The 26985-nt window shown below is 44.9% G+C and overlaps 5 protein-coding genes across 5 annotated transcripts; 3 read left to right on the forward strand and 2 right to left on the reverse strand.

Moving 5' to 3' along the window:
* Positions 1–1686: 1686 nt before the first annotated feature.
* Positions 1687–2329, forward strand: LOC139835270 (OVARIAN TUMOR DOMAIN-containing deubiquitinating enzyme 6-like). Its single transcript, XM_071825168.1, has 2 exons — positions 1687–1826; positions 1916–2329. Exons 1-2 carry the CDS (start codon positions 1724–1726, stop codon positions 2164–2166), a joined length of 354 nt encoding a protein of 117 aa, XP_071681269.1. The 5' UTR covers positions 1687–1723; the 3' UTR covers positions 2167–2329.
* Positions 2330–8497: 6168 nt separating this feature from the next.
* LOC127334751 (uncharacterized) lies at positions 8498–10388 on the reverse strand. The gene has a single exon (XM_051361279.2). It carries the CDS (start codon positions 10277–10279, stop codon positions 9113–9115), a length of 1167 nt encoding a protein of 388 aa, XP_051217239.1. The 5' UTR covers positions 10280–10388; the 3' UTR covers positions 8498–9112.
* A 1784-nt stretch (positions 10389–12172) lies between these two features.
* LOC127334753 (large ribosomal subunit protein uL18z-like) lies at positions 12173–14364 on the forward strand. The gene is made up of 6 exons (XM_051361282.2): positions 12173–12391; positions 12511–12580; positions 12674–12756; positions 13417–13551; positions 13762–13931; positions 14017–14364. Exons 1-6 carry the CDS (start codon positions 12389–12391, stop codon positions 14126–14128), a joined length of 573 nt encoding a protein of 190 aa, XP_051217242.1. The 5' UTR covers positions 12173–12388; the 3' UTR covers positions 14129–14364.
* A 780-nt stretch (positions 14365–15144) lies between these two features.
* LOC127334756 (small RNA-binding protein 11, chloroplastic) lies at positions 15145–17582 on the forward strand. Its single transcript, XM_051361284.1, has 4 exons — positions 15145–15408; positions 16779–16847; positions 16943–17049; positions 17214–17582. The coding sequence occupies exons 1-4, from the start codon at positions 15270–15272 to the stop codon at positions 17322–17324; spliced, it is 426 nt and encodes a 141-aa protein (XP_051217244.1). The 5' UTR covers positions 15145–15269; the 3' UTR covers positions 17325–17582.
* A 1538-nt stretch (positions 17583–19120) lies between these two features.
* Positions 19121–20267, reverse strand: LOC127334757 (probable F-box protein At2g36090). Its single transcript, XM_051361285.2, has one exon. The coding sequence runs from the start codon at positions 20207–20209 to the stop codon at positions 19304–19306; it is 906 nt and encodes a 301-aa protein (XP_051217245.1). The 5' UTR covers positions 20210–20267; the 3' UTR covers positions 19121–19303.
* Positions 20268–26985: the final 6718 nt, after the last annotated feature.

The following is a 26985-nucleotide window of genomic DNA, read 5'->3' on the forward strand; positions in this document are numbered from 1 at the left end:
ATGCGAAATAAAAGGCAGAATCTGTCAAAACAGAACAGTCCGTAAAAACGAATTTTTCAGGGGCACTAGACTTGCTCAAATGAAAATTCTCAAATTGAATGAAAGTTGCGTACATATCTGAGGATCCCTCACGTAAATTGGCAGATTTTTCTGAGTTACCTACAGAGAACCCTGCCCAAATTCGTGACAGCAAGAAATCTGTTTCTGCGCAGTAATCCAAATCTAGTATCAACCTTACTATCAAAGACTTTACTTGGCACAACAAATGCAATAAAATAAGATAAGGAGAGGTTGCTACAGTAGTAACAACTTCCAAGAGATAACAAAACAGTAGCAAAATAAAGACATGGGTTATCTTCCAAGAAGTGCTTTCTTTATAGCCATTAAGTTGGGCTCAGCAATTTTGATGATGCACTCGCGAGAAATAAGAGTTGAAGCAAAAGAGAGCACCAAAAACCAAATTCAAAACACATTTAAGTCTAACCCACTTCCTATGAAAATGAATCTTGTTAATAAACAAATTCATGAAGCATAATGCAACAAGCATAAAAAGACTAGACAAGCGCAGCTTCAAGATTTTCAGCAAAAAGAGAGGTGTTTTAGTAACATGAAAGCTTCTACAACCATATTGTCCTCTCTCATAAAGATTTTCAGTAGCATCATGAACAAACTCAACAATATAACTATCACATAAAGCATTCTTATTATGAGTCTCATGCATAGAATAATTACTACTCCCAACATAAGCATAATCAATTTTATTAGTAATAGTGGGAGCAACTTCAACAAAGTAGCTATCATTATTATTCTCATCAAGTGTAGGAGGCATAGTATAATCATAATAAAATTTACTCTCCATAGTAGGTGGCACCAAAAGACTACTAGCATTATAATCATCATAAATAGGAGGCAAAGTATCATCAAAGAAAATTTTCTCCTCAATGCTTGGGGGACTAAAAATATCATGCTCATCAAAACCAGCTTCCCCAAGCTTAGAACTTTCCATATCATTAGCAACAATGGTGTTCAAAGCGTTCATACTAATATGTTCCATAGGTTTTTTAATTTTCGCATTAAACCATCCATGTCTTAACTCAGGAAATAGATTAAAAAGCTCCATGTTGCTTTCCATTATGCCTAACTAGTGAAATAAAAACAAGAAACAAAAAGATGCAATTGCAGGATCTAAAGGAAATAGCTTCGAGCACTTACAACGATACCAGAAAATAACTTAGTTACCTGGGACCGGAGTGTGAGTGCCTTTTACCTTTCCTCCCCGGAAACGGCGCCAGAAAATAGCTTGATGTCTACTCACGCTTCTTTTCCTGTAGACAGTGTTGGGCCTCCAAGAGCAGAGGTTTGTAGAACAACAACAAGTTTTCCCTTAAGTGGATCACCCAAGGTTTATCGAACTCAGGGAGGAACAGGTCAAAGATATCCCTCTCAAGCAACCCTGCGATCACAATGCAAGAAGTCTCTTGTGTCCCCAACACACCTAATACACTTGTCAGATGTATAGGTGCACTAGTTCGGCGAAGAGATAGTGAGATGCAAATAATATGGATGTATATGAGTGATAATAGCAATCTGAATAAAATATGGCAGCGAGTAAACATGCAGTGAAACAGTAAATAAACGGTGACCTCCCCGGCAATGGCACCAGAAAATACTTGCTGGCGTGCTCTACTCTGATCTGGAGTTGACTGAGAAGGAAATAGAGCGGATGGTGATGGAGGCCTCTCGGGCAGAATTTCTTAACCACCAGCAGGTTAACTTCAGAGAGTCATCAATGTCAGCAGGGGCAGAGCCATCTTCTTCTGCCGCAAGTAAGAACCTTGTCTTGTCGTCTGAGGAATTCATAATGTTTTGTTGATTGGTTGCTTACCATAAACTGGAATGCTTTCCTATTCTGCAGTTAGTGGGTCGTCTGGTTCGGCCGCGGTAGGGGATAAAGGCAGTGAGAATTGTTTTGTACTCCCAGACACCGTGCTGACTCGCAGCATGCAGTTGCTCCTAGCAATGGGCTTTAGTTACATCCAAGTGATGGAAGCCTACAGCATATTCGGCGAGGACGTGGACTCGATGATCTGCTACCTGGTGGAGATGGGAGGCGCGGGAGCCTCTGCAGGTGGCAGCAACCGCCGGAAAGGAAAGGCTGCTGAGTGATGTGCGCACCTTTCTATAGGGGATAGAAATCATCGGGCATATAAATTATAATACAAATAATGATATAGCCTTTGTGAGTTGAGAGTCGAGACATTGATGTAGTGCTGCCATGTTGGGGATAATAAGGAATAAAAGGTACTCGCAGAAGTCGCTACCTTCTATGCGATCTGTTGTCTGAATGGCTGTGTTGTTGTACTTGTGATTTGTCGAGTCATGCTGTGTTCCCCGTATGTGATTTGTCGAGTCATGCCGTGTTCCCCGTATGATTATCGTGGTGTTCCACTGTGATCAGTGCTCAGCCTTGCTCATTCTACCGGGCTTGTGTTGGTCTGCTTTTGTTGAGCTGGGCAACATATCTCTCAAAAAGGTATATTGCACTCCTTTAGGAATTGCTTCACGTACGAAGGAATCCCTCCGAACTGGTATTTTTAGAGAAAAGGGGTGGAACCCCCAGGTTCCATTAAAATGCAACCAAGTTCACAAGTTTTAACGAGATTTGTGAGCTCGTCCATTCAGCGTATAAGCCTTACAAAACTTAGAAAGCACCAAAAACCAGGAAAACATGGTGGAAGCTACTGAGCCACATTACAAGCGAACACTTTCAGTAAGCTTCTCACATGCGATCGCTGGCGCCAGAGATTCACTCTTTCAGCTGGATGGATACCCGCATGATCTTTGCCTGCAAGTCCCATCAGCAGCGAAGTCATATCCATGCTATCCGGAGCAATTCCCCACGCCGATGGTCCAGCAACCTTGGTATGTTGTGTGTGTAGCAAGCAGCGCCTCCTTAAATATCACACTTCACATGACGAGGTGTGCCTTTTTTTTCTGTGAATCTGACGAGACATGACTCCTTCTGAGAATCTGACAAGGCGTGCCCTGAGCAGCTTAAAATGAACGGCCATTTTGTATGACTTAACCTATATGGATCTGACGAGCTTTCTTCATTTTGGGATATTGTCATATGAAAACTATATGGAACAGAGTGTATGAACATTACAAAAGGAATAATACTGTACATGTAATCCTATAAGCAAAGCACGTACAAAACCACACATGTATGCCGGGGGAGGACCACAGGACTAGCAAGCAACATGACACAGAGTTCCAAGAAAAGACACTCTTTGGGACCCTCCCATCTCCTAAATAAAATCGGCAAACATGTATGGGTACCTTGGCTCTTTTTTTTCGAACCTTAGTTTTTGTGTACCTTGCAATAGCTGGGCTTTCTCAGAAGATCAAAAACAAAATCAATTTTATCATTATACAGTTATTATTATATCCATGTGGATGTGGTACTGTTTTGTCGGGGTGCACATTGTACTTAACATGCAGAATTTGTTCAAAACTTCTTCTTACCCATCCCATGAGTAGTCATCTCTACTATTAAGAGCAAACTGGTGAGTGCCTGGTGTCACATTTTCAGGATGAACAATAATACCCCCACGTCACAAAAAAACGCAACTAATAGTGGCCAGAGTAGATAAAATAAGGACGTACTTATCCAGTCCCAACAAAATCGCTAACAACACTGGGCTCTCTCGAAGTCTCGATACAGTGCGAGAGAGGCGACCAGGAGGCGAAACCGAGTTTGGTTCTTCCGCCGGCGACCTCGCCGCCCCTCCCCGCCTCCGATGGCTGTTCTAGCCTCGTGAGGTGGGGGAGCTCCGGGGATCCGTGGGCGTGTAGATAGGTTCCAGGTGACGCCGTTGAAGCGTCGGCGACGGCGCCGCGTCGGAAATAAGTCGCCTCGGCTTCGACCGCGTTTCGCGGGAGATCTTATCTCCGGCGAGAAGCTTGTGGGCGTGTGGTCCTCTTCGCTCCTCCCTGGCTCTGGGGGTGTGCTCCGGTGCGGCAGCGGGGATCGTGTGAGGGCTCGGTGTCTTTTGCGGCGGGGTTCGCCCGGATGCGCGGCTTGGTGCGGTGCTGCCGGATCCCCGCTTGGGATGGATGGAGTCTACGGCTGGCTTGGGGTTTGGCTCGTGGCGGAGGGGCCTGGCCGTCTCCAGCAAGGCGGTGTGGCGTCGTCCCCAGGCCCGGGGGGGTGAAGGAGCTCGGGGAACACGGCCGATATGGTCGTCGCCTCCGGCCGATAGAAGATTGGGGATCAGATCCGGTTCTACGGAGCCGGTGGCTGCTGCGGCTCACTAACGCCATTGTGCAAGGGGTTCCTTCATCTCCAGGTGCGCCGCTCCTTTGCGTTTTTTCCGACCCGCGGCGATGGTGGCTGGCATCGACGCGACGGAGCGGCATCGGAAGCAGAGAAGATCAAGGACGGCAGAGCTTTTCCTTGTTTGGGGTCTTCTGTAGTGCAAGGCGGAGTCAGCTCTTCGGCTTGTATCCTTCCTGTATTATCGTATTTGTATGTCTGCTGTCAAAGTTGTCTGTACTGTTTTCCTACTCGTATAAATACAAGTAGCGTATGCCTACGGGTGTACGGTTTCAAAAAGAAAAAATCGCTAATAACACTTTTTTTGGACCTGTAGCTAACAACACCTTGACGACCAGTCCTCTGTCTAAATTGGAGGAAACCTTTAAATCCGCTAACCGATCAGGGCCAACCTTTTATCGACGTTATCTCGCGATCTCCCTTTTTCTTCTCTGCCAACTCCTGCCCGCGAGTCTCAAAAAAAAAAAAACTCCTGCCCGCGTCTAGCGTGTTCACTCCACGTCTATAGGCCACCGAGCATGCACGCTCAGCAGGTCAGCAGCACAATACCACATACGAATGCATGAACCAAATTCTTACATCCATCAAGTTGCTTAGCAAGCTAGCTTTGGCTCGCTGTTTTTTGTTGAACAGTGTAAAATATATTTGTATATTTTTTACGGGGTAGAAATATAAATTATGTTTTTTTGCTAATAAAATATAAATTATGTTAAAGCACATACTACATGTTACACTAGGTTTCCTTACCTTTATGTCTACTAGCTCGACCACTCTGTCGCGCTTCCCACTCCGCTTCTACTCCACCGCACCACCCCGCGGACAGTAGAGAGGGGGTCACCGATGTTGCCGATGACGCATGCGATGGTAGGTACGGCGTTGTTGATCGACCATGTCACCGACTATAGGGATGACACCACCACCGATACGAACAATGCGCCGACATGCCACTATTGTGGGATTGGCTCCACCAAATGGTCCCGACTACTAGAGAGATGGCACCGATGATGGAACAACATGAGCAAGAGAGAATTCCTTATTTGACACTACCTTAAATTTCGCTTCCCTATTTGACACTGGAAAATATATTTTTCCTTGTTTGCCTCTAGGTATAAATTTGTTTCCTATTTTCCACTACCGTCCATTACGTTAGTCCATACCGCTGGTTTGCTTATGTTGGATCAAATTATCCTCAATCGATATGCAAACATGGAAAAGGAAAAAAGAGGTAACCAGCCCCGATAACGGCGGGGGCGTGTGCTGGTGTGCCGGATGAGGAACCCGAGCGTGGAGCTCATCTCCATCCTCTACCACGGCGCATGCCTCGTGCCTCAACGCTAGGGCATGCTTGTGTATTCTTTTATTGAAGGAATTAGTCTCATGCAAAATTTGATATATTAAATTTCTTAGTCGTACTGACTTATAATATAGTTGTATCAATGCTACTATGTGTTTGTTACCTCCATAGTAAAGATCAAGGTGTGTATATTATATGCACTATCTACTTACCCAAATATTTTTGGAAGTAAAATTACATGAAAACCACGGTGGTGTTGCGTTTGTCTTATGTGAAGTATACTTTATGACTCTTTAACCAATATTTGTTGATTTTATATGTGCAAATTGTTTCGTAACAACCATGGGTGTGTAGATAACAAATAATTAAAGTTTAGTTAAAGAAAATGTTTCTTGGCTGTAGGTAGTCAACTTTTGAGCCATATACGTTTGCAAGTAATGTAAATGTGAAGTTTTACTTGGTAAACGTATTTTAAATACAAATGACCTCGTTTGACATATTTTCAAGATGAGATTCTACAAGATTTAACTCGGAGACTGCATATGTCATTGTCGTTGTGGTAGAACGTACATCTTTTAAACAAAATACTACTATTAGACATGAATTTTTGTTTGATGTGCTTTTCACACATTAGTGATTGTGTATGTGTTAATCAAGCCATAAGTATGAAGAAATCCGTTCAACCATTTATGATTTAATTTATTCGTATTTTTTGCAGATAATGAACTTTTGGTGGTGCCAGCTTGCAAGGAGCTAATGTGACACGAACCAAAAAAAATCTCTTGCCAGGTAGATGTGGAACCCTTGCTGGAGGCGGTGAACCTACAAATAAAGCAGTACATGATTCCGTACGGAAGTGTATGCAAGCTTCTTCAGCAATAAGCCTTTGGTTTTAGATTGCACATGTGTGATCCTCGATAGCAATTAGTATATTCTTATATCAAATTGGAATGGTGTGACTAAAATATACTACTCCCTCCATCTATAAATGGATGTCTCAACTTTGTTAAAATTTAAATGTACCTAGACCTATTTTAGTATTTAGATACATCCAAATATATCCAAAGTTGAGACATCTTTCTATAGACAGATAGAGTATTTGAGAGCTCATCCAACATTAGAATTGAACAATGTACATGCTACTTTGGTTTTTTACCAACGGTGGGCACTGTGCATGATACACACAACAGCCCATGGGAGGGAGAGAGGAGCGGGTGAGTGGACAGACTGGACGAGTTACAAGGAAAGCTCATGTCATTTGCTGCAAGCAAAGCATATAGATAGGCTGGAAGACACTAAAGTTTGAGAGATGAGAGTATATTTTCACAAGTAACAAAGAAGTAATTGCTCATTTGCTTTCTATGCATATGAGTACACGACATTCCGGGGTGATGTGACGTCCAGGTGCTGACTCAATTGGACGTCATGCATCCACTTCAAGGTCTGGTTTGGGCGGCTGCCATCTCATCTTCTCCCTCCCGGCCAGCGGGCGAAAATGGAGGGTCTTCTACATCCTTGCCATGGCGATCATTGAGCTCGTATAAATCAATGGTAGAGAAGGACTCGATGGAATTCAACACTTGTTATGCAGGGTATTATGTAAAAGTATGGGATTGTGTTGTAATTTCTCTTATTGGGTGTTGTGTGCGGGGGGGGTTCTGTATTATTTTTGGGATTTTAGCAAGCATAATTAAACAAAAGTGGGATCTTAAGTTTTGCATTATTGTAGAACTATATTTACATACACATGAATTTTGAAATTCGCATGTGCAATCATGATTAAAATTAGAGGAGCCGTTGCGATCTTAAGTTTGCAGCGTGAGTACTCTATATTCACAATCTTATATTTTTTTGTGGGAAGAAAACTTCATGTTAACATGATATACCAATTGTGCAGGATGGTTACGAGCTAAGGAAAAAGTTTTTGATACACATACTCAAGTATCTGGCAAATGAAGTTGAAGACAACATTCCTGAGATCGTGCGAGAATACCTTAGACGCGTCAACGGACCATGACTTTAATAAATAGTGTATTCAGTCATTTCTCTTCTACAAAATGAATTGTGCGAAGTGGATCTTTAAATATTTTAAGTATTATATATTTATTTTATATACTTTAATATTTGCATGCATTATTTACACGTTTATGCATTTGACACTACGTTAAAGGGCCATGGCGAAGCACGGGCATTCTACTAGTATAATTTGGTATGCAAACATTAGGTTAAAATATCCTTCCTCTGTTACAAAATATAAGACGTTTTAGTGAGCTAAAATAGCTTAATAAAACACCTTATATTTTGGTACGGGGGTAGTAGTAAGCTAGCTAACTCATTTTACAAAATACATCAGTTAGCTAGCTAACTCATTTTACAAAATACATCAGACATGGCAGATACGACTCATGAGTAGTCATACAATTTGACAAGCTAGAATAGCTGGAACAAGAAGTCTGATTAAACTATAAGGTACAAACGTAAATGGCAAAAATATGTGCAGCAGCAGAAACTTTTGAGAAAAAAGAGATAGAGCTTATTATACACTATGATCACATCCAGTGATATCAACAAACTATACTGGTGAAGAGTCAACGAAATGTCCCCACTAACATGAAAGCACTCACCTCACATGTTCTATTTGTTAGTAATGATCCATAGAAAGCTTAGGTGCGATCTTGTGTACACGTGCATAGCTCTCCAAGGTTTATCTCAAGTCTTACATCACAAGTGTGAGCCAGGAAGCATATGATGAAGAACCAAGTGTGCCGACACTCAAAAAAATAATTCAGCTACAACACACACTAACAATTAAAACATCTGTTCCTACCACAGAAATTCAGAAGTTCACGTGGACCAACACTAACGGGTATCAACAATTGGACATATTCTCATTACCCATCAAGCACAGAATTTGCACTAGAAGACATGCTACACATATGATTATGAAATAATTGACAGGGCCAGTTTAATTGGTGACCAGGGTGGAAATCCTTGCATACTGAAATTTAAAATGACAATTCGGCAAAAGCAGTCTAAGGTGCCAAATACAGGATGTCATAGCTTGTGAACTAGATAGGCCATGCTTGTCTATTGATTTGTTGATATTGACGAGGAAAAGTACACCACTTTTATCCCCTCTTGTCATTGCAAGGATGGCTTAGAAACATTAGCTTATTATGTGCTAGTAAAAATACCAAAATTCTTGCAAGGGTACAACCTACTAAACTGAAAATAGTATTTCAGTGTATCGAAGGAATGCCTGATCTCATACTTTCTTGGTAACATGACATGAGGACGAACAACTTCATAACCATGCCATCAAAGAATGGAAGTATCAGTTTCATCAGAAGTTAGCAACCACCAAAATTTGAATTTAGCATACATACAGTAGCAGGCAACAGACATGAAGTACCAGCTCACGACGCAGAGTGAAATCATTGGTGTGCAGCAGGCATATTCAAAATCAATACCCTGTTCTTGGTTCATGCAAATAAGAATCTAGCGGGCACTTCCCCACTGCAAACTGTTGCATAGTCTTCAGCAAGGTGTGGGGCAGCTTCCTTGTGAGGGTGTATGAACTTGTCCATGAATACCTTATCGCTGATTGTGACTGTGCTATAGTAGTCCCGCTCGCGCTCTAGCAATTCATTCTCCTTGAGAAACTTCACGACATAGTAGCGAGGTCTGAGACGACGCTCCAAGTTATAAGAGAGCATTGCCGGCCGATGAGCAATGTATGCCGGTTCCAACCCCAACTCGGAGATGAGGAACTCTGACCTGCTCTGCAGCGCCTCCGTAGACCTCAACAGCACAGATGGTAACTTGGAAACAGCGATTCCCACCTCAGCATCCGACCACCTAAACGTCTTCTTCATGAACTCAACTTTGGCGGCGATCTTCTCCTTGCCCAGGCATGCAGCAGCGTGCAGCGCGTGCCTGAACATCCGTGATTCACGACGCACACCTACACCGTCTGCGGACGCCACAGTTGCCCGGACGTGTTCCACGTTGGCGGTGAGCATCCATGGCACCGCGATGCACACCTTGGCAATATCGCAGTCACCAAGCCCGCACTCCCGCAGGACCGCGAGGTTAAGCTTAGTTGCCCTCTGACTCCTCTCGAGTCCGTATTTGAGGATATTGTCGTTGAACTTCAATGCTCGTAGGAGGTTCTGGATGGAGACGAAGAGGGGCAGGTAGTAGTGAAGCTTGGAGACGATGGATCTACGGCGGAATCCGGCGCGGCCGATGGAGACGAGGCGTGCGATCTCGGAAACCGAGAAACCGAGGCCGGTGAGATCCACGACGTTGGGGTCCAGGGTCTTGTCCACGCTGGTGCAGAGTAACAGCGGGTCCCTCGCGACGAGGTCGGCGACGTCGGCGCTGGAGATGCCGAGGCCGGCGAGGAAGGCGAGGACGGCGTCGGGTTTGGAGGGGGACTTGACGTGGGAGAGCTTCGTGGAGGCCTTGAGGGCTTGCGCTCGGGTGAGGCCGCAGGTGGCGACGAGGTAGTCCTCCACAGCGAAGCCAGGGTTTGATGAGACGGCGGGCGCGGCGGCGGAGATGAGGCGGTGGAGAGAGGATGGAATTGGAGAGGCGGAGGGAGAAGAGAGGAGGTGGGTTAGGACACAGCTGCGGAGGCGGAGCATGGCGCCGCGGCGGCGAAGGGAAAAAAGGGATCGCCGCCGATGAGGATTTGTGAGATTGAGAGAATCGTGAAAATTTGCGTTGGTCTGGCCCGACCTTGCTGTTGCTGATGAGCAAAATGAAGTGTCCCCACGCGTCAGTGTCTCTCATTGTGCCACCATCTGATAGTGGGCTGGGCTGGACTCAGGTTGACTAATTTAAGCGAATTTTCCTTTTATATTTTGACACAGTACAATGCACTAGACTATAGTGACTCATTTGACGAGTTTTTTTTTCTTAATTTCCATTTTTTCTGAAAATATCTCCCCAGATTAATGTGGCGCAAGACATGTCATGTTCATCCAGTTTAGTATGTAGACCTATCATGTTCATCCAGTTTAGTACGTAGAATGGTCATATTTTAACAGTGTCACGTAAAATAAATGTCATAAATGTCAAGTTAGAGGAGAGATTGTCGAAAAAAAATTTGCCTTCTCTTAATTAAGAGTTAATCTCTTAACACAATGCTCTCCTTCTCCGTGTGTAAAGTTGAGACCACTGGCGGAGGCAGGACGACCAGCAGGGGCCATGCCCCCCCCCCCCCCCCCCCCAACATGCAAACTTCTGTGATTTGGTGCCTTCAAAATTTGTGTTATGCCAAGTTTGGCCCTCCGTTACAATGGACAACAGTACAATATGTTCACAGAGGATCGTATGAGTCAAAATCCTAACATATTTCATTCGAAATCAATGCACAACAAGAGAGGAGGCAGTGTGTGCTCTATTCTTGCACCGTTGTACGCATGCATCACCAGCTTCGTCTTCCTCGGTTTTTGATGGTTCGTCATAAAAATGATAGCATAATCATTGAAATTAGGGAAAAATTACTGCCCAGTTTCAAAAAAATCTTAGCAAATATTTAGGACAAGAGTTCTCTTGTTTGGTTGCCCCCTCCATAAATTTTTCCTGGCTCCACCGTTGGTTCAGACTCGTGTACTCTCACGTGTAATGATCGATCATCAGTGACCTGATTTGCACTTCGGGATAGTAGTAGCTTGCTGAGTTCATCTAAATAATTCGGCTGACTTCGCTATGGAGACAAGACATTTGACAGTACTACATAATTACTTCATCTCTTCCAAATTATAAGATGGTGTACTAATTTGAAATCGAGGTTGTACATATTTAACATGGAAGTTTGCATATTGGTACACTCTCTTTATGCGTCGATTTTTATAATATTGCCGTAGATTTGGGTTTACAAATCTCCTATCACTTTTGGCATGCCAGCAAGAGGTGAAAATTTTATGCAGCATAAAGAAAACATAAGGTTAAAGACCGAACAAGCTTTAAAAAAGTGTTCAAAACAATCTTGGTATACAGAATAATTTTTGGGTACAATCTTTTATGCAACTTCATGTATCAAGCAAAATATCAATACATATCTCATAAGGACGTGTAGGGGATCGTCACCGATTAGGGTTCCTCTTCCTCCCGTTGACGGCCTCCTCCGATCTAGCCGCCTCTGTGGCCTTCGTTTGCCTGTGGGGATCTCCCGGTCATGAGAGCTTCATCGACAGTTCATCCGACTTCTCCATCTCCGAGACGGGTGTGATCTTTTCGACCCGTTTGTCGACTTCCTGTCCGCAGCCAACAACACCAGGCCGACTTAGGGAGGAGCGGCAGCGGCGACGCGCCGTCGACATGGTCTGGAGGTTGAGATCTCGTTGTAATATTCGTTTTTTCTTGGGCTGCTTTGTACTGTTCGATGTTTCTTTTAATACCAGTGTCCTATTCAAAAAAAAAAGCTCTTGTATCAAGCGGGTGCATTTTTTTTAATAGTACAATCTTGGTATACAGCCTACAAATACTGGTATACAAATGAAAAGAAGAAATGCTAGGGCTAGCCCAGAATTTCTCATTTCGTCAGTTAATCTGGAGAAAAGTTGAAGGCCCAAGGCCCAATTCCTCCCCCACTTTCCGCAGAAAACCCTAGCTGCAAGCCTGTAACCCCATATGCCACAGAGATCTGCCCCGACGCCGTTCTAAACCCCTCCTCTTTCTCCCACCTTTCCACCCCTCTCGCGCGCCAAGGGAGGACACCGCCGCCGTAGCCACAGCAGGCGAGCGAGATGGTAACATCCGGAAGCCCCTCTGAATCCGAGCGCCGTTCATTTCTCTTAGCTCCTTTTTTTTTCTGATCGAGCTCATAGTGTATTCACGTTGCGTTTTTTTTTTTGGGATAATTTTGCAGGTGTTCGTGAAGAACCAGAAGACCAGGGCCTACTCCAAGCGGTTCCAAGTGAAGCCCAAGAGAAGGAGACGTACGTTTAATTTTGTCACTAGGCGTCGGCGACTCTGTTACTACTATGCTTAGTCGACAATGTTATTGATGGATTCTTTGCGCTGGTTTGCAGAGGGGAAGACTGATTACAGGGCCAGGCTCAGGCTCACTAACCAGGACAAGAACAAGTACAACACACCCAAGTACCGCTTTGTTGTGCGATTTGTATCCTTCAGTTGTTCATTGCCAATGCCGGTTGATCATCTCTATTGTGATCATTTATGCCCCACAATGTTCACAATGTTCACTAATCCATAGCTAGGTATATAGTCACCCAGTCTACGTCTGTAGGGATTGGTAACACCTTTTAGTGTTTTAAGTTAAATAGTATCACAAATTGACCACTTTGTTAGGACATGGATATGATTAGTTTTTACTATTTTCGGATTAAATATTCAATTAGTGAGATACGGTAACATGAGTAACTTATGGTGACACATACCGTATGCGCTGTTGCAAAAAGTTGGTATAGAGTACCTGAGTGTATAATCCCTCTGTTTGGGTTTATAAGTCCTTGAATTTCAAGCTGAATTTTGACTATGATTTTGAGTAACAAAATATGAGTTATATGTTATAAATATCATACCATTGGAAACTTCTATCGAATATGAATCCAACAGCATGTTTTTTGTGTCTTATAAATTAAGGTCAAAGTTGGACTAAAAAAATCGAGGAGGACTTATAAACCCAAAAGGAGGGAGTACCTAGCAATAGTTTCCTCTATTTTCATCTTGAATTTCCAGAGATAATTATTTTGCCCAATCACACCTGATTCTCTTTGGTGTAACACTTATGTAACTGTGTTTGCTGCTGCAGGGAGCTTTGGATGGTGGCCTTGACATTCCTCACAGTGACAAGAGATTTGCTGGTTTCAAGAAGGATGAGAAGCAGCTGGATGCAGAGGTTCACCGCAAGTACATCTATGGAGGGCATGTTGCTGACTACATGAAGGTGAGTTCAAAACCATTGCTCTTGTGATGTTATGACATCCATTTCTTCATTTTTCTGGTGTTCTTGTTGTCAAACATGCACAATTTCTCCCAGAAAGATATCTGGGCCAGATCTCATCCATATCAAGAAGCCTAAAGCACTTCACTTAGTTGTTATTTCTGAAGCAGTGTTTTGATTCTCGTTGTAACTCCTTCTGTACTCTTATTCCAGTCACTAGCTGAAGAGGAACCTGAGAAGTACCAATCTCACTTCAGTGAGTACATTAAGAGGGGGATCGAGGCTGATGGCATGGAAGCGATGTACAAGAAGGTTCATGCTGCCATCCGTGCCGATCCTACCATGGCCAAATCAACCAAGGAACCTCCAAAGACACACACCAGGTAGATATATCCATCTGCCTATTCAAGTCGGAACTGATTTCACCATTGTGATAGGATTGCACGTTAACTTGACTCCTTGCTGCAGGTACAATCTGAAGAAGCTGACCTACGAGCAGAGGAAGGCCAGTCTTGTCGAACGACTCAATGCCCTCAACTCATCTGCTGGTGCTGATGTTGATGAGGATGACGACGAGTGAAGAGTGTAATTGACCGCCCCTAGGCCCCTATAGTGATATGTTTATGCTTCTAGATGAACTTGCTCTCTATGCCATTTACCAGTAGTTTTGCGAGATTTTAGCACTCTGCACATTATGCGTGCCTCTCGAACTTGAGTATCATGCTGGAGTTCTTGATTATCTTAATCTATACAAGGTACTGGCATTTTGACATTGCTTTGAGTTTGTTGATCTAGAATTTGATTGGTTCGCGAATATCAAGGCCCTGTTCCGTGGATGTGATGTTCTGCCTCAGTAGTTTTTCACGTGTTCATTTTTTTGGTGGTTAGCTTATTTGTGTTGAAGCAAGCCTCTGGTTTGCCTCTATATGCCCTTCACTAATTAGCTGCTGACTAGCGTGTTGTACTGAACAGGACGGTTCAGCTGGTTTGGGTCGCATGTAAGCCTCAATCGTCCTTGCTTATTTCCCTTTCCAGGAGCCCACGACAGAAGCCGGTGCTTGCAACCGAATAAGAAGCATAAAAAATCATTCACAGAACAAAGTAATCACTTTTTTTATCGGAATTTAGAGCTTGTTCACCTCCTCATTCATTAAATTTGCATGCTAGTGGAGAGAGTTGCAACTGATAATTCGTTGTTACAAGTGGATTACAGCTGAGTTGCAGATTCTCCTAACTAAAGTGGGTCACAACTGAGATTTGATTTTCTAGTTGAAAATAGGTTGATAATAGATACTCAGGTAGTAACAGAAATGTAGTACAAAATCGTTTGTTCACATCAATAGACTGAGAATTCTCAATCAAATGAGAAGTAGGCGCACTCAAACAAAATACTCCCTTCCTTCCCAAAAAGACGTTCGTATATTTGTCTAAATTCAGACGTAAAGATTAAATGTAGGGAGTACTACAATTCTGATTCTCTTTATATACTTTGTTGAAAAATATTCTGAACCAACAATAGGCTGATTTCCACGAAAATTTGTTAGGAAAAAAAATCTGAACTCTCTCCGACTCAGCGGCTCTGCCTGGCTTATGTGCCGCCACCCGAGCGTTCACAATTCTACCAGACGAAGCGACGAACTTGCAGCCAGCCTCTCCCGGTCGTTGCCGCGTCCCCTGCGCCAACTCCCACAGGTTTCCCCAAGGACAAGGAGAGCACGACCATGGCCATGGCAGCGCTGCGTGAGGCCTCCCGCCGCCTGGCGTCCACCAGGAACCATGCCGTCGCCATCGGCGTCACCGCTACGCGACCCCTGCTCCTCACGCACTCTCGCGGCATCACACACAAGCTCTTCATCGGAGGTTTTGATTCTTTGTTCACTCGCCCACTCCCGTTTCCTCACGCGCGCATCCCGCTTAGGTTACATCAGTTCAGTCGTTTGTTCCATCTTGGCGTTGTCGCGTGTAGTAGTAATCTACAGGAAGCGTGCTGATGAGACCTGCCCCCATGGGTGCGTGCATAGCAGGTGTTCGACGAAATGCTGTTTTGGGCAGGCTGGTTTCATGTCATGTTTAGTCACTTTTTGGTTGCAGCAGGTCTTTGACAGATGGTTCAAGTTCTTTGCCAGTCGTTAGTTACTCGATTTGTTTTGCTAATTTGAGTACTAGAAATTAGTTTAGGAGTTAGAGCTCATCTTTTAGCAGAAACTTTTTTTTATAGTAAGGCAATGTGGGTAACTGCCTTTTCTATATCTTCCTTGCTTTATGGGGCTGTTTGGATCGTGCCCCTGCCAAATCGGGGCAAGCCAAAATTTTGGCGCATCTTTCTGCTGCCACCAGCTAGCAAACGCATTGGCGGAAATAATGAACTGGATGACCAAATAATTGGCGCATATCCAAAGTTGGGGCTTCCATCCAAACGAATGCCAACGTCCTCAGTCAACGCCAAAAAATTGGTGGGGCAGCTCATGGCTTCCATCCAAACGTACCCTATATTACCTAAAAGACAAAAGTGTGTGCCTTCAATAGGTCTAAACAATGAGTAGGACCTGTTATGTGCGGGATTCACATTCTAATGATTTCATACCTAGGCTGCAAGAAAGATAGAATAGTTCAACATTTCCATCGTAAATGCCATCTAAATGTCCGAGTAGCCAGGTTGGTAAGTTAAGTTTGATTAAAAGATCTGAAGTGAATTCATACTAACTGCACTAAGGTCAAGTGGCCACTTTATTTTATTGTCACTGCATGTTCTAGCAAGGCATAAGATTTGTTAGCTGCTACTGCTCTACAATGAATGATGATGGGTTATCACTTATCATACTAATTTCAGTTGACCATTGCATTTTTCTTGCAAGTATTCTTGGTATTACTAATACGTGCTGTTGTTCTGTCCAATCTGAAATTTATTATTGGGTAGAAGAAACAAGAAAGTAATACCTACACACATAGTTGTCAGAATCATGATTCTACTATACGATTCTATGACTTTACGACCCAAATTGAGTGGAACGATTCAACAATCCTGCTAGGTACAATCTAAGATTTTACGATTCTAAAAGTTAAGATTCTACGGTTTGCGATCCTACTATAGAGGTTCTGATCCGATTCAGAATCACGGTTCTGACAACACATTGGAGAATCATTGGGACCAGTTGGATATGGCTGTAATATGCAATTTAGAGCTGATTCTGTGAGATTGTGTGTATGTCTTAGTTTCTATCGTCTTACAGGCCTGTCACAATTTGCAACGGAAGACAGCCTATCAGAAGCTTTTGCCCGTTATGGCCAAGTATTAGAAGGTCTGTCCTCATCCCTTGCCACAACAACCTTCAGTTAGTAGTTGTTTTTCCTATTATTATGAGCTAAGCCGCAACCCTTTCTTGTTCGAGTTCAGCAACCATTGTCACGGATAAGATGACCAGCCGATCAAAAGGATTCGGCTTTGTGAAATTCGCCTCTGAGGAAGAAGCCAATAAAGCACGTGAAGACATGAACGGCAAGGCAAGTTTTCTTTTCATCTGTTGAAGAACTTGCAGGAACTCTGTCTTTTTAATCATAGTGGTGAAGAGGCAAGGTGTTGACCAAGTATTGCTAGTTTAACTTAGCAGTAATCTGTATTTTTGCCGCGCTACTGAGAAAAATGAGAGCTGACAAGCCTGTAACAGGTACTGAACGGGCGAGTTATATATGTCGACATTGCAAAGACCAAACAGGACCGTGCTGCAGACGGTGTTCCAATAGCGAGAGGCCCTCCAAAGCCAATTGGCGACAACTGATAAATGGTGTGATATGTTCATACTTCTAGTTTATCTGCTACACTGCCACTAGTATTAGACCGGTCCGTTTCAATAATCCATAAAGTAGATTGCGATGTTCTTAGAGAAAAGCTGACATGTAATACACATTTTATGTTCCGCAAGAACATAGAAAGAGTTCATTTAACAGCCCGGATATATTGATGTACATGTAATATTATGCTGAATTTTGTGTTTTGCAACAATCACATTCAATCGGAGAACGTACGTGTTCTTTTACCCCGTTTGTCATCAACAGTGTTATGATATAGTTATGTTCCCTGAACTGCCCAGTGATGTTACTGTTACGGATTAATTGCACATATATACCAGCTACATGTATCCTTGAAGCTGTGCTGGAACAATGTTTTCCCCAGGCTGCGTGTAGGGAACCAATGCCTTTGATGTTCGTATGATAAACTGCACTTAATTGCTGGAGGTGGGCGAACAGTATATTTTGATGGTAAGGATTTGTTGCTGTCAATGCACTCAACGGCTTCCCCATTTCTGTGTCATATTCGCCTTTTTTTTTCTTCAGAAGAAGGGAGAACGATGTCATTTAGGTGGTACGTACATTGCATGACAGAGAAATACTTGTGGAATTCTGTTGGGAAACAATGCCTTGCTGTTCATATACTAAACTTGATTTAATTGCTCATGGTGGTGGAACAGTAGCTTTTGGTGGCATGGATTTGTTGCTGCCAATATACTCAATGTCAGATGTTATTTTCCCCATTTCTGTGTCATTTTCACCTTTTTTCTTTCTTTATGAGAACTAATGTCATTTACATTGCTTGACAATACAAAGAAATTTCTGAATGCCAATGCAGTTAGACTCTGGCAATTTTTCTCTCTCCATTTATGTGTCATTTTCACGTTATTTTATTAGGAATAGAACTTTGTCAGTTGAAATGGCGCCTTTGATGTACACATAGTAGCCATCAAGATCGAAGATGTAAATACAGGATAGTTCCTTCCAACTTGAAGATGCAAATACACGATAAGTACTGAATGGGCAAGTTATATACGTCGACATTGCAAAGACCAGACATGACCGTGCTGCTGCGGGCGTAGTTCCACTAGCGAGAGCCCCTCCTAAGCCAATCGGCGAAAACTGATAAATGCGTGAAGTGTACATACTTGTAGTTTATCTGGTACACTACCACTAGTCCTACTACGTATTAGACTGGTCCGTTTTTCAATAATACTACATCACATAAATTAGATCGTGATACTCTTTGAGAAAATCTTACCTGCCAGCCAATACACATTTTTTGCTTTGTGTTGCAAGAACAGAGAAAGACTCCATTTAAAAGCCTGGATATATTGATGTACAGTAGTACATGTAATTATGCTGAATTTTGTGCTTTGAAAGAACATGACATTAATCAGATAACGTATGGGTTCTCTTACTACCTCGTTTGTCATCAACAGGGAGGTTGCTTCAAATGTCTAATGATGTTACTGTTACTGTTTAATTGCACATACATACCGGCTAGATGTATCCTTGACTTTGTTCCTGAATGAACAATGTTTCCACATGAGTGCCCTGTATAGAGGCAAAGCCTTTGCTGTTCACATGCTAAATTCATTTGTGATAGTACAGATTTATTGCTGCCAATACACCCAACGGTAGGTATTTCCCCCCATTTCTGTGTCATTTTCCCCTTTGGGATAGCGATGGCATTTAAATGGCACATTGTTTGGCAGTAGTACGAATTTCTGAATACCTATGCACTCAGGCAGTTAATGTAACTGTAATTAGGAGGAAAACTTGGTGATTTCAATGGCGATTTGATGTCCATCATGATCGAAGGTTTAAATACACGATAGTAGTTCCTTCCCACTTGATGCTGCGAGTCATTTTTGGAACACAGAAATTCCACAAGCATTTCTCAGTAACTTTACAGCAAACGACTATTTTCGTTGATGATGATCATGTGCCGGGCAGTAGTAGGCGATCACCGGAGCACGACGGAGGCAATGAAGGCGAGCACGACGACGGCGCTGGCGGCGGAGCAGCAGAGGTCAATGATGGCCTCCCGTCGCGCCCTGCTCTCTTTCCTCCCCTTCTTGCTCCTCACAAACGCATGGTACCTCGCCCTGACCTCCTCCCGCTCCCGCTCGCCGCCCCTCCTCACCCCCACCATCGCCGCCGCGAGGAGCCGGAGGGCGCCCTCGCCGCTGAGCGCGGATCCCTCTGCGTCCTCCACGGCGAGGCTGACCTCGCTGACGTGGGCGGCCTCCTCGGAGCATGCGACGGTGGTCTCGAAGCAGCACCCGCCCAGCACCACCGCGAACCGCACGAGTGTCTCCCCGGTGTACCAGTGCCGGCCCACCGCCACCGCGCGCCCGCTGGACACGTTCACCGCGCGGCCGCGCGCGGGGTCGACGACCAGCCAGCTCAGCTCCAGCTCCGCCGGGGAGAAGGGCGCCGTGATGGGTGCCGGTTTCTTGCAGTCCACCGCGTCGAGGCGGAACGGGGCGCCGCGGAACCAGGGCGTGGAGCACCCGGGCGTGGAGACCACGCGGGAGAGGAGGGGGGCTCCACGGTGGGAGACGTCCACCGCGGAGAGGAGGTGCTCGGGGAGGGGGAGAGGGGTGGTGAGCTGGAAGGCGGCGTCCGAGGATGGGAAAGGGGACGCGTCGGCGAAGAGGCGGTGAGGTGGGATGGCGGAGAGGTGGTGGGCGGCGAGCGCGAGGGACGGCCACTGCGCGAGGCAGAGCGCGCGCCAGGTGTCCGGGTCGGCGGCCAGCGCGCGGAGCCCCGCCGTCGCGCAGCTCGCCGCGGCCAGCGAGCGGCCGTCGAGGCGCCGCAGCGCGCAGGCCAGCACGTCCGCGTGCACGTCCTCTATCGTGGTCGCCATGTGTTGATCGATCTCGCTTCGGTCGGTTGCTGGGAAGATGGATGCTTTGGGTGTGGTCGCCTCGAGATGGGCGGCGTGGTTATATAGTAGTGGTGGAGTGCCGGAGGTGGGATGCGCGGCGGGGTCTCGGCAACGCGTGCGCGGTGGTTTGGGCGAGAAGGACGGCCCGACAGGGCCCCGCGCGCGCAGTGTAAATTTTTGGGAATTCACGGGCATCCGGTACAGTGGTACTGCGCGCGCGCGGGCGTGCCAGCACGCGGTGGCAGGCGGGCATTGGCGCGTTGTGGCGTCGGATGCTGGAAGGCAGGCGGCGTGGCAGTCTTCGGCACGCGTGGCGGCTGCTGTGAGGGGACTCGCGTGCGGCTCGTGGCGCTTCATCGACGGGGCTCCGTACCGCGCCCACTGTGCAAGTGTGGAGGTGCAGTCCGCCATTCCTCTTCGTGCCCTGGGTGTGCGCCATGTCACGGTGCTCGTGTATCAGTATCACGCCTCCGGGTTCAGCATACTGGGCATTGGCAGCCCGGCCCAAAAATCTTGGGCATATGCCTGAAATCCAGACCCAATGTCTAGGCCAGGTCGGGCCGGGCAGGGCCTGTGCTTCACATATGGTTAGCGTTAAGGCGAGTTCGATCTAGGGTTTCTTGATTCTGTTCTCTATGTATGTCTCGTGACGCCTTATAAAGGGGACGACATAGGGCTTACATGGTAACCCCGAGTCAGTTCGGGTCTTGGAGTCCTTGTACGAGTAGACCTATGCCTACTTGTCTTCTCCACCAAGTCTCCTGGCGTCTTAGCCATGGACCCCTTTTGGTTCAACATATACACATGTCGTCTGAAGTCTCCTTGTGTAAGCCTCTTTTGGGAATTGACTGTTTGGTATTCCCAAGTCACGCCACATCACAATGTCACCGATTTGAGGTTGTCGTGGCCGTCGACGAGGAGGTTATCCGGCTTGGAGGACGCCAAGGACATGCTTTACCAGGGGTCGTTCCATTAGCTACCGCATGAGCCGATGAGCCTCAACTTCGGGCAACGGCTGATCAATATTTTGTAGGGATACGATTATGCCACCATAGCGCAAATTACAAGTTTCTACCCCGTAAAACAGGATTGATGTAGTCATACATCAAGAGATAGAGGCGCATTTGCGAAATCGATGAAGCACATCCGTGAAGTGCAGTCGCACTACATCAACGTCCTCACCCTCGTCCCACGAGAAGCTCCTCTTGCTCGGTTCGTCCAAGTACTACCGATGCAACACCTCCAAGGTATCCACAAGTGCGGAGTAGAAGCATCACAAGTCATGCTAGGTCCGCGTGTGATACTGAGGCCTCAAAGGTGTGGTGGCTGGGTGGATTGATCAACCCTAATCAATAGAGACCCATTAGTACCCTAAGCCTGGTCTAATTCGGACCATAATCCGATTAGGCTTCCATCCCCTTAGGTGTGTGACCCTATAGGTTCACACACGAGGCGTGTAGACATGACCTAGTTGATATAGGTTTTTTTGTATCATCACATATGCATCATATAGGGAATTTTTTATTGTTATTTACACTGATATTGCATTATTTCCGCCTATTTAGATTATTTACGAGATTTTATTACAAAATCTCTTGTTTTAGTATTTAATTCGTCGGAGGAAAAAACCTCATTTTCGTATTGTTATGTTTCAGGGACCTTCTTGGACTCAAAATAAATCAAGGAAAAATACCAAGAAATGTTTTCATAGAAAAGAAGACCATGGAAACAAGAAGTCAACAAGGAAGGCCATGAGGCCCAAACTGGGGGCCCATGGAGCGGCTAGATATCTATGCGATGCCATGTGGTCCCACTCGACCCTATTGCGTCTCCTCCTCCTCTCCGTCTTTTTACCAGTAGCTCTGTATCACGAAAAAACCTACGCCATTATTTTCCCGAGATTTACAAAGTTGACAGAGGTGAAAGTCTTCTCCTTCTGCGGGAGAGGGCAGATTCTGCTGCTACGGGGCCTCCGTTGAGGGGGAATCGAAGCCATCATCACCACCAACTCCTCCTTGGCTTACGTGGGGTCTCCACATCATATCCAGCATCAGCATCGACCCCATCTCCAAGATCTGTTTCACCCCCTCATCTCATAGTTTGTGATAGATCATGTCAACACCCGGATTTTTAAGTCCGAATGCCTATTATGTCATACATCGCAATCCCAGGAATATTGTTGTTGCGAGGCATAATAGTTAAGTATCACAGTCATCATTCATTACAAACCATAAGTCTTACAAATTTGAATCACATGATCCATATTACACGAATAGTTGATCTATGGATCAACGAACAAACACAAGTTCATAGTTCATAGCGGAAGCGTAAGATACACGGACTCTCTAGTCCACAGGCCAACGCTTGACGTCGGAAGGCGCTTAGTTGTCGTAGGCGTCCTGCTGGTCATCTCCTTGTTCATCTTCATACTCTGGCCATTTGAATAGCCAGGGACAAAGCCGTGAGTACTTTAAGTACTCGCAAACTAATACTAATGTAAGTGCTAGACATTCTAGTATGGTTCGCTAAGCTCTAGTTTATTTGCATAAAGCTAGTTTTAGTTCACAAACATTTGAGAGAAAGCTTATTCAAGTGCTAACTAACTCAAGTGGGAACATTAGTGTCATTCCCACCATTCAAGTGGTGATTTCAATTCAATTCACCACAAGTCCTTTCACCATCATCTTTCAACATCATTTTCAAAGATATGACGTCGGAAACTGTATGGCCTTTCCAACCGTCCGTAACCGTGGACACGGCTATTCGAATAGGTTTACACTCTGCAGAGGTTGCACACTTGTGCCACAACATTTGATTTCATCCGTCGGGATTACCCCGAATCATCGTAACACAGTACGCGGATCATCAACCATAACCTTTCACTTACAAATCCTAGTATGAGCACCTCTCCCCATGAGCTTGGCCTCCCAGTGAAGACCAACTGTCAACCTGGGAACTGCACAGGGCTTGGCCGTACGATTCACCTCAATTTCACATCATTTCTCAACAACGGAGGCAGCCTCAAGCGTAACCCCTATGACGTGTGTTCAGAGGGAACCCATACTAAGACGCATAAACTTCCAGTTAAGCCCTACCCATAATCAGGTATTGTGGGGGTACTTAATAATTGGAAAGGTATCGCATTCAAACCAACATCATTGTTTATCAAAAATCACCATCTTCTCTTGTTCACATTCTCCTTCAAAAATCATTCAATGGAATGCATCATCATTCCAAGGTTTCAAATTCATTTCAAATTCACATTGTTCCCATCTAGAGTAGTCAAGTTTTATTTCATTAGCACTAGCTCTAAATCATGAGGGGTGCTATCTTGCTTTGCTTGGAGAAGACTAACTCACTACTCTAGTAACCAACTTGTACTTTGACCAAAGTTAACTATAAAAGTAACTCCTTTAGAAAACAAGTAAAACTTGTAAAGTAAAAACTTGGGATAGGTTTATGTAAGAAAAGATAAGAATCATGGTGCCTTGCCCCAAGGGGCTTTGCACTTTGCAAGAATAATAGCTTGCCTTGGTAGTTCTCAAACTGTTCCTCCTCCTCCTCTTGGTAGCAACCTTCTTCTTCGGCGTACTCTCCGGTGCTACCGTCTAAATTTGAATACGAGTATAATTACTCACTAATTCAATGGCTATTCCATACATCACATATAACACACAAACTATTCTATGCACACAACTAAATTAACTAGGGTGCATGGGTTGTGTTGTTTGAAAAGAATTCACATCTTTGTATTCCATATGTAAATGATAGTTTCCATAGGGTTCTTGAGAAATAATTTCCTCTCATTGAAATCTTTTTAAGATTTAATTTCTCAAACAATCATAGATGAACTCATATTGACCTAAGTCAAACGTTCATCATCATCATTTGTGAAAATGATTTAAATGAGGTAGATCACCTCATACTATTTAAATAACACTACATTTGATTTAAATCTCAAGTAATTCATATAAGAGAGTTTGGGACCAGGGGTCCAAACATCCCATGAATTCATGTGAGACAAGTTTAAATGAAGTATAGGACTTCACATAATTTACTTTAAAAGTTTTGGACAATATCAACTAGTTAAACTAGCCATAATATCCATTCATTAAACTATGGCATGATCATACAAAGTGACCACACCATTTTATTGCATAAACAATTAGTGTAAGTCAAATGGGAGCTATTAGAGTTGGAATTAACTTAATATCTATTTTGGTTGATTTTTAAGAATTATTTGAATAGGGAAAAGTCCCTGTTTTGTTATTTTTATCACATTAATTCTACAAAGAATCTGGCCATGGGACCAGTGGCATTGGTTAGATAATTTCTCTAGCTTTCCAACCATATAAAGTTCATCCAATTTGGTTTAGCCAATTTAAATCTATTGAATTTCAAAGTGGCAGCAGTATTGAAATTCATTTGAATTAATTAAACCCAGTTTGAATTAAAAGGCCGGCGGGAAAAGCTAGTTGGGCTCAAAGGTTTAAAAACGGCCCAAGGCCAGCCCAGCCACGGTCCAGTGCCGCGCGGGCTGCCTGACAGAGGGTCCCGCCTGTCAGCGAGTGTTAAACGCCGAAGCGGTATGGGCGAGTCTGAGGCGTTGGATTAGAACGCGATCAAACGGCTGTGGTTCATCGTCCCGCCGGCGAGAGGGGAGTTCACCGGCGGCTCAGGTAGGGGGTCGGAGAGCTCACCGTGGCTCCAGCTAGGGTTGGCAAGGTGCGCGGTGAAGTTGTGGACGACGGCGAGTCGACTGGTAGCGGTGGCTCGTCCTGGGGTGGCTCCAATCGACGGCGGCGTCCACCAGGTACTGGCGGCTCCGATCTCCAAATTGGGGCAGCTCCGGTGACGATCGAGTGAGTGGAGTGGTGGTGGCGAAGCCGTGAGAGGTGGGGAGTGAGCTGGTGTGGTTGGTTTGGTCCAGGGAACTCCCTATTTATAGAATCGCATGAGGGTTGCGGGGCAGTGAGGTGGGCGACATGGGCGCGGCGTCTCCGGCGGCTGGTCGAGCTAGGCGAGGCTATGGCGTTGCTCTACGGGTCCAGGCGATGCTACTGGCAGCGACAGCTTGGTCGGGGAGCGTCGGAATCGCTCGCGTTGCTTCCGTGTCTGGCGGTGTCCGCGTCGGGGTTTCCTCTTCGTCTCCGGCGGCGGCGGGCACGGGTCGTGGTCTGGTGGTTGTCTGGCGGCGTCCAGGTGTCGAGTGCGTGCTCAAGGCGATTCAAGCAGGGCCAGGGAGTGAGCGAGGTGGTGGCGCGGCGCGTGTACTGGGCGTGTCCGCGTCGTGCATGCGCGCGACGTGAGCGGCGTCCAGGGCGTGTGCTGGCGCGCGTCGTCCGGCGTGTGGTCGCCGTTCCTTCGACCATGGCGGTGCTAGGGCGTGCTAGGAGACGCGTTGGCGCACGGTGGCGAGGTGGTCCTGGCAGAGGAGCAAGGGGAGAGAGGGGAGGTCGACGAGCTCGGGGACATGGCCGGCATGGCCATGCCCTAGCTTGCTCTCTCTCTCTCTTAGCCTCACTATGCTCCACTTAAGGTTTAAGGGGACCAGGGAGCACAATGTGATAGGTTAGGGTAGTTTAGGTGAGGTAGATTCACTATTTGCAACTATTGCAAATAGTGCCCGAATTTGTAAAATTCAAAAATATCCAAATTTGAAATAATTCAAAAGGTGAAAGTTTTTGAAATGTGTGTTGATATAAGTTGTAAATGACCAGAGAGGTTTTGAGGTGGTGGTGGAAAAAATGAGAATTCAAGAATTGGCCAAAATGGCTAAGTGTAGAATGTTGCATATGTGAAAAAGTTGGAACTTTGGATGAGCCTTGCTCATGATCCAAGAGGAATTTGGCATGGTGCTCTTCACCAAATTTGTTCACCTTGATGTTAACTTTGAAATGGTGCAAAGAGTTAGCAAGAGTTGGTTTGGGAAATTTGAATGGCAAGGGCTCAAAGTGGTGATCAGACTAGAATTGTCCAAATTGACCATTATCATATGTGAGTTGGATTTGTGTTTGAATTCCATTTGAATTGTGAATCTTTGGTTCCAAAAGTTGTAGTAAGTGTCTAATAACATTACTCAACTAATGGTGAAGACCAAATAGGTCTAGGGTCAAAATTTATAAAAATGCCATAGGGCATATGTGAGGGTTTTTAGGGTTTTCCATTTAGTGGATTTTCTCCCTCTTTGATTTATTTGGTTGGTGATCTTCATATGATCACACTAGGGTTTTAGAGCATATCAAATACAAGTAATAACAATCATCATGGCATATCACTCAAATGCACAAGTCCTATGCATGGTACTATATGCAAATAGAAAAGTTTTTGTTGGTTTGAAATTTTGCTTTCTGGAATTCTCTAACTTTCTTTTTATTGAAATTTGGGGTGTTGCAGATCAGAACCATGCATAAGTTTCTATTGTTGTGTGCATGCTTGTGCTATGGAACTTGTTGTTATTTGGTGTTGTTATTTGGTGGGTAAGTTATATTTTCAGATTGGGTTGTATTCCATGCCACCAATCATCATCAAATTTAGGGCAAGTAGTTCCCTATCTTCCCGAGGGAATATATAAGGTTGATTGGCTATGACTTCTATATAGTATTTCATGAGTATTTGGTAAAGTTTGTACTTTTACGTGGTTCTATGATGGTAACATACGGACATCGACTGTGTGTTCAATCACATATATGGGATCATAGTGACATAGGCATCCCAAATGGGCCTGCCGAAGATAGTACCCGGGGTTTACTGAA

This window comes from Lolium perenne, chromosome 2 (assembly GCF_019359855.2).
Source record: "Lolium perenne isolate Kyuss_39 chromosome 2, Kyuss_2.0, whole genome shotgun sequence".
In the NCBI taxonomy this organism is placed as follows: domain Eukaryota; kingdom Viridiplantae; phylum Streptophyta; class Magnoliopsida; order Poales; family Poaceae; genus Lolium; species Lolium perenne.

Bases quoted from the DNA above. Each gene is read 5' to 3' on its own strand.
- LOC139835270 (XM_071825168.1), top strand. From the start codon at position 1,724: ATGGTGATGGAGGCCTCTCGGGCAGAATTTCTTAACCACCAGCAGGTT. The intron at 1,827-1,915 runs GTAAGAACCTTG...CCTATTCTGCAG, and splicing joins GCCATCTTCTTCTGCCGCAA to TTAGTGGGTCGTCTGGTTCG.
- LOC127334751 (XM_051361279.2), bottom strand. From the start codon at position 10,279: ATGCTCCGCCTCCGCAGCTGTGTCCTAACCCACCTCCTCTCTTCTCCC.
- LOC127334753 (XM_051361282.2), top strand. The intron at 13,552-13,761 runs GTGAGTTCAAAA...CTCTTATTCCAG, and splicing joins ATGTTGCTGACTACATGAAG to TCACTAGCTGAAGAGGAACC. The intron at 13,932-14,016 runs GTAGATATATCC...TCCTTGCTGCAG, and splicing joins CCTCCAAAGACACACACCAG to GTACAATCTGAAGAAGCTGA.
- LOC127334756 (XM_051361284.1), top strand. From the start codon at position 15,270: ATGGCCATGGCAGCGCTGCGTGAGGCCTCCCGCCGCCTGGCGTCCACC. The intron at 15,409-16,778 runs GTTTTGATTCTT...ATCGTCTTACAG, and splicing joins ACACAAGCTCTTCATCGGAG to GCCTGTCACAATTTGCAACG. The intron at 17,050-17,213 runs GCAAGTTTTCTT...AGCCTGTAACAG, and splicing joins GTGAAGACATGAACGGCAAG to GTACTGAACGGGCGAGTTAT.
- LOC127334757 (XM_051361285.2), bottom strand. From the start codon at position 20,209: ATGGCGACCACGATAGAGGACGTGCACGCGGACGTGCTGGCCTGCGCG.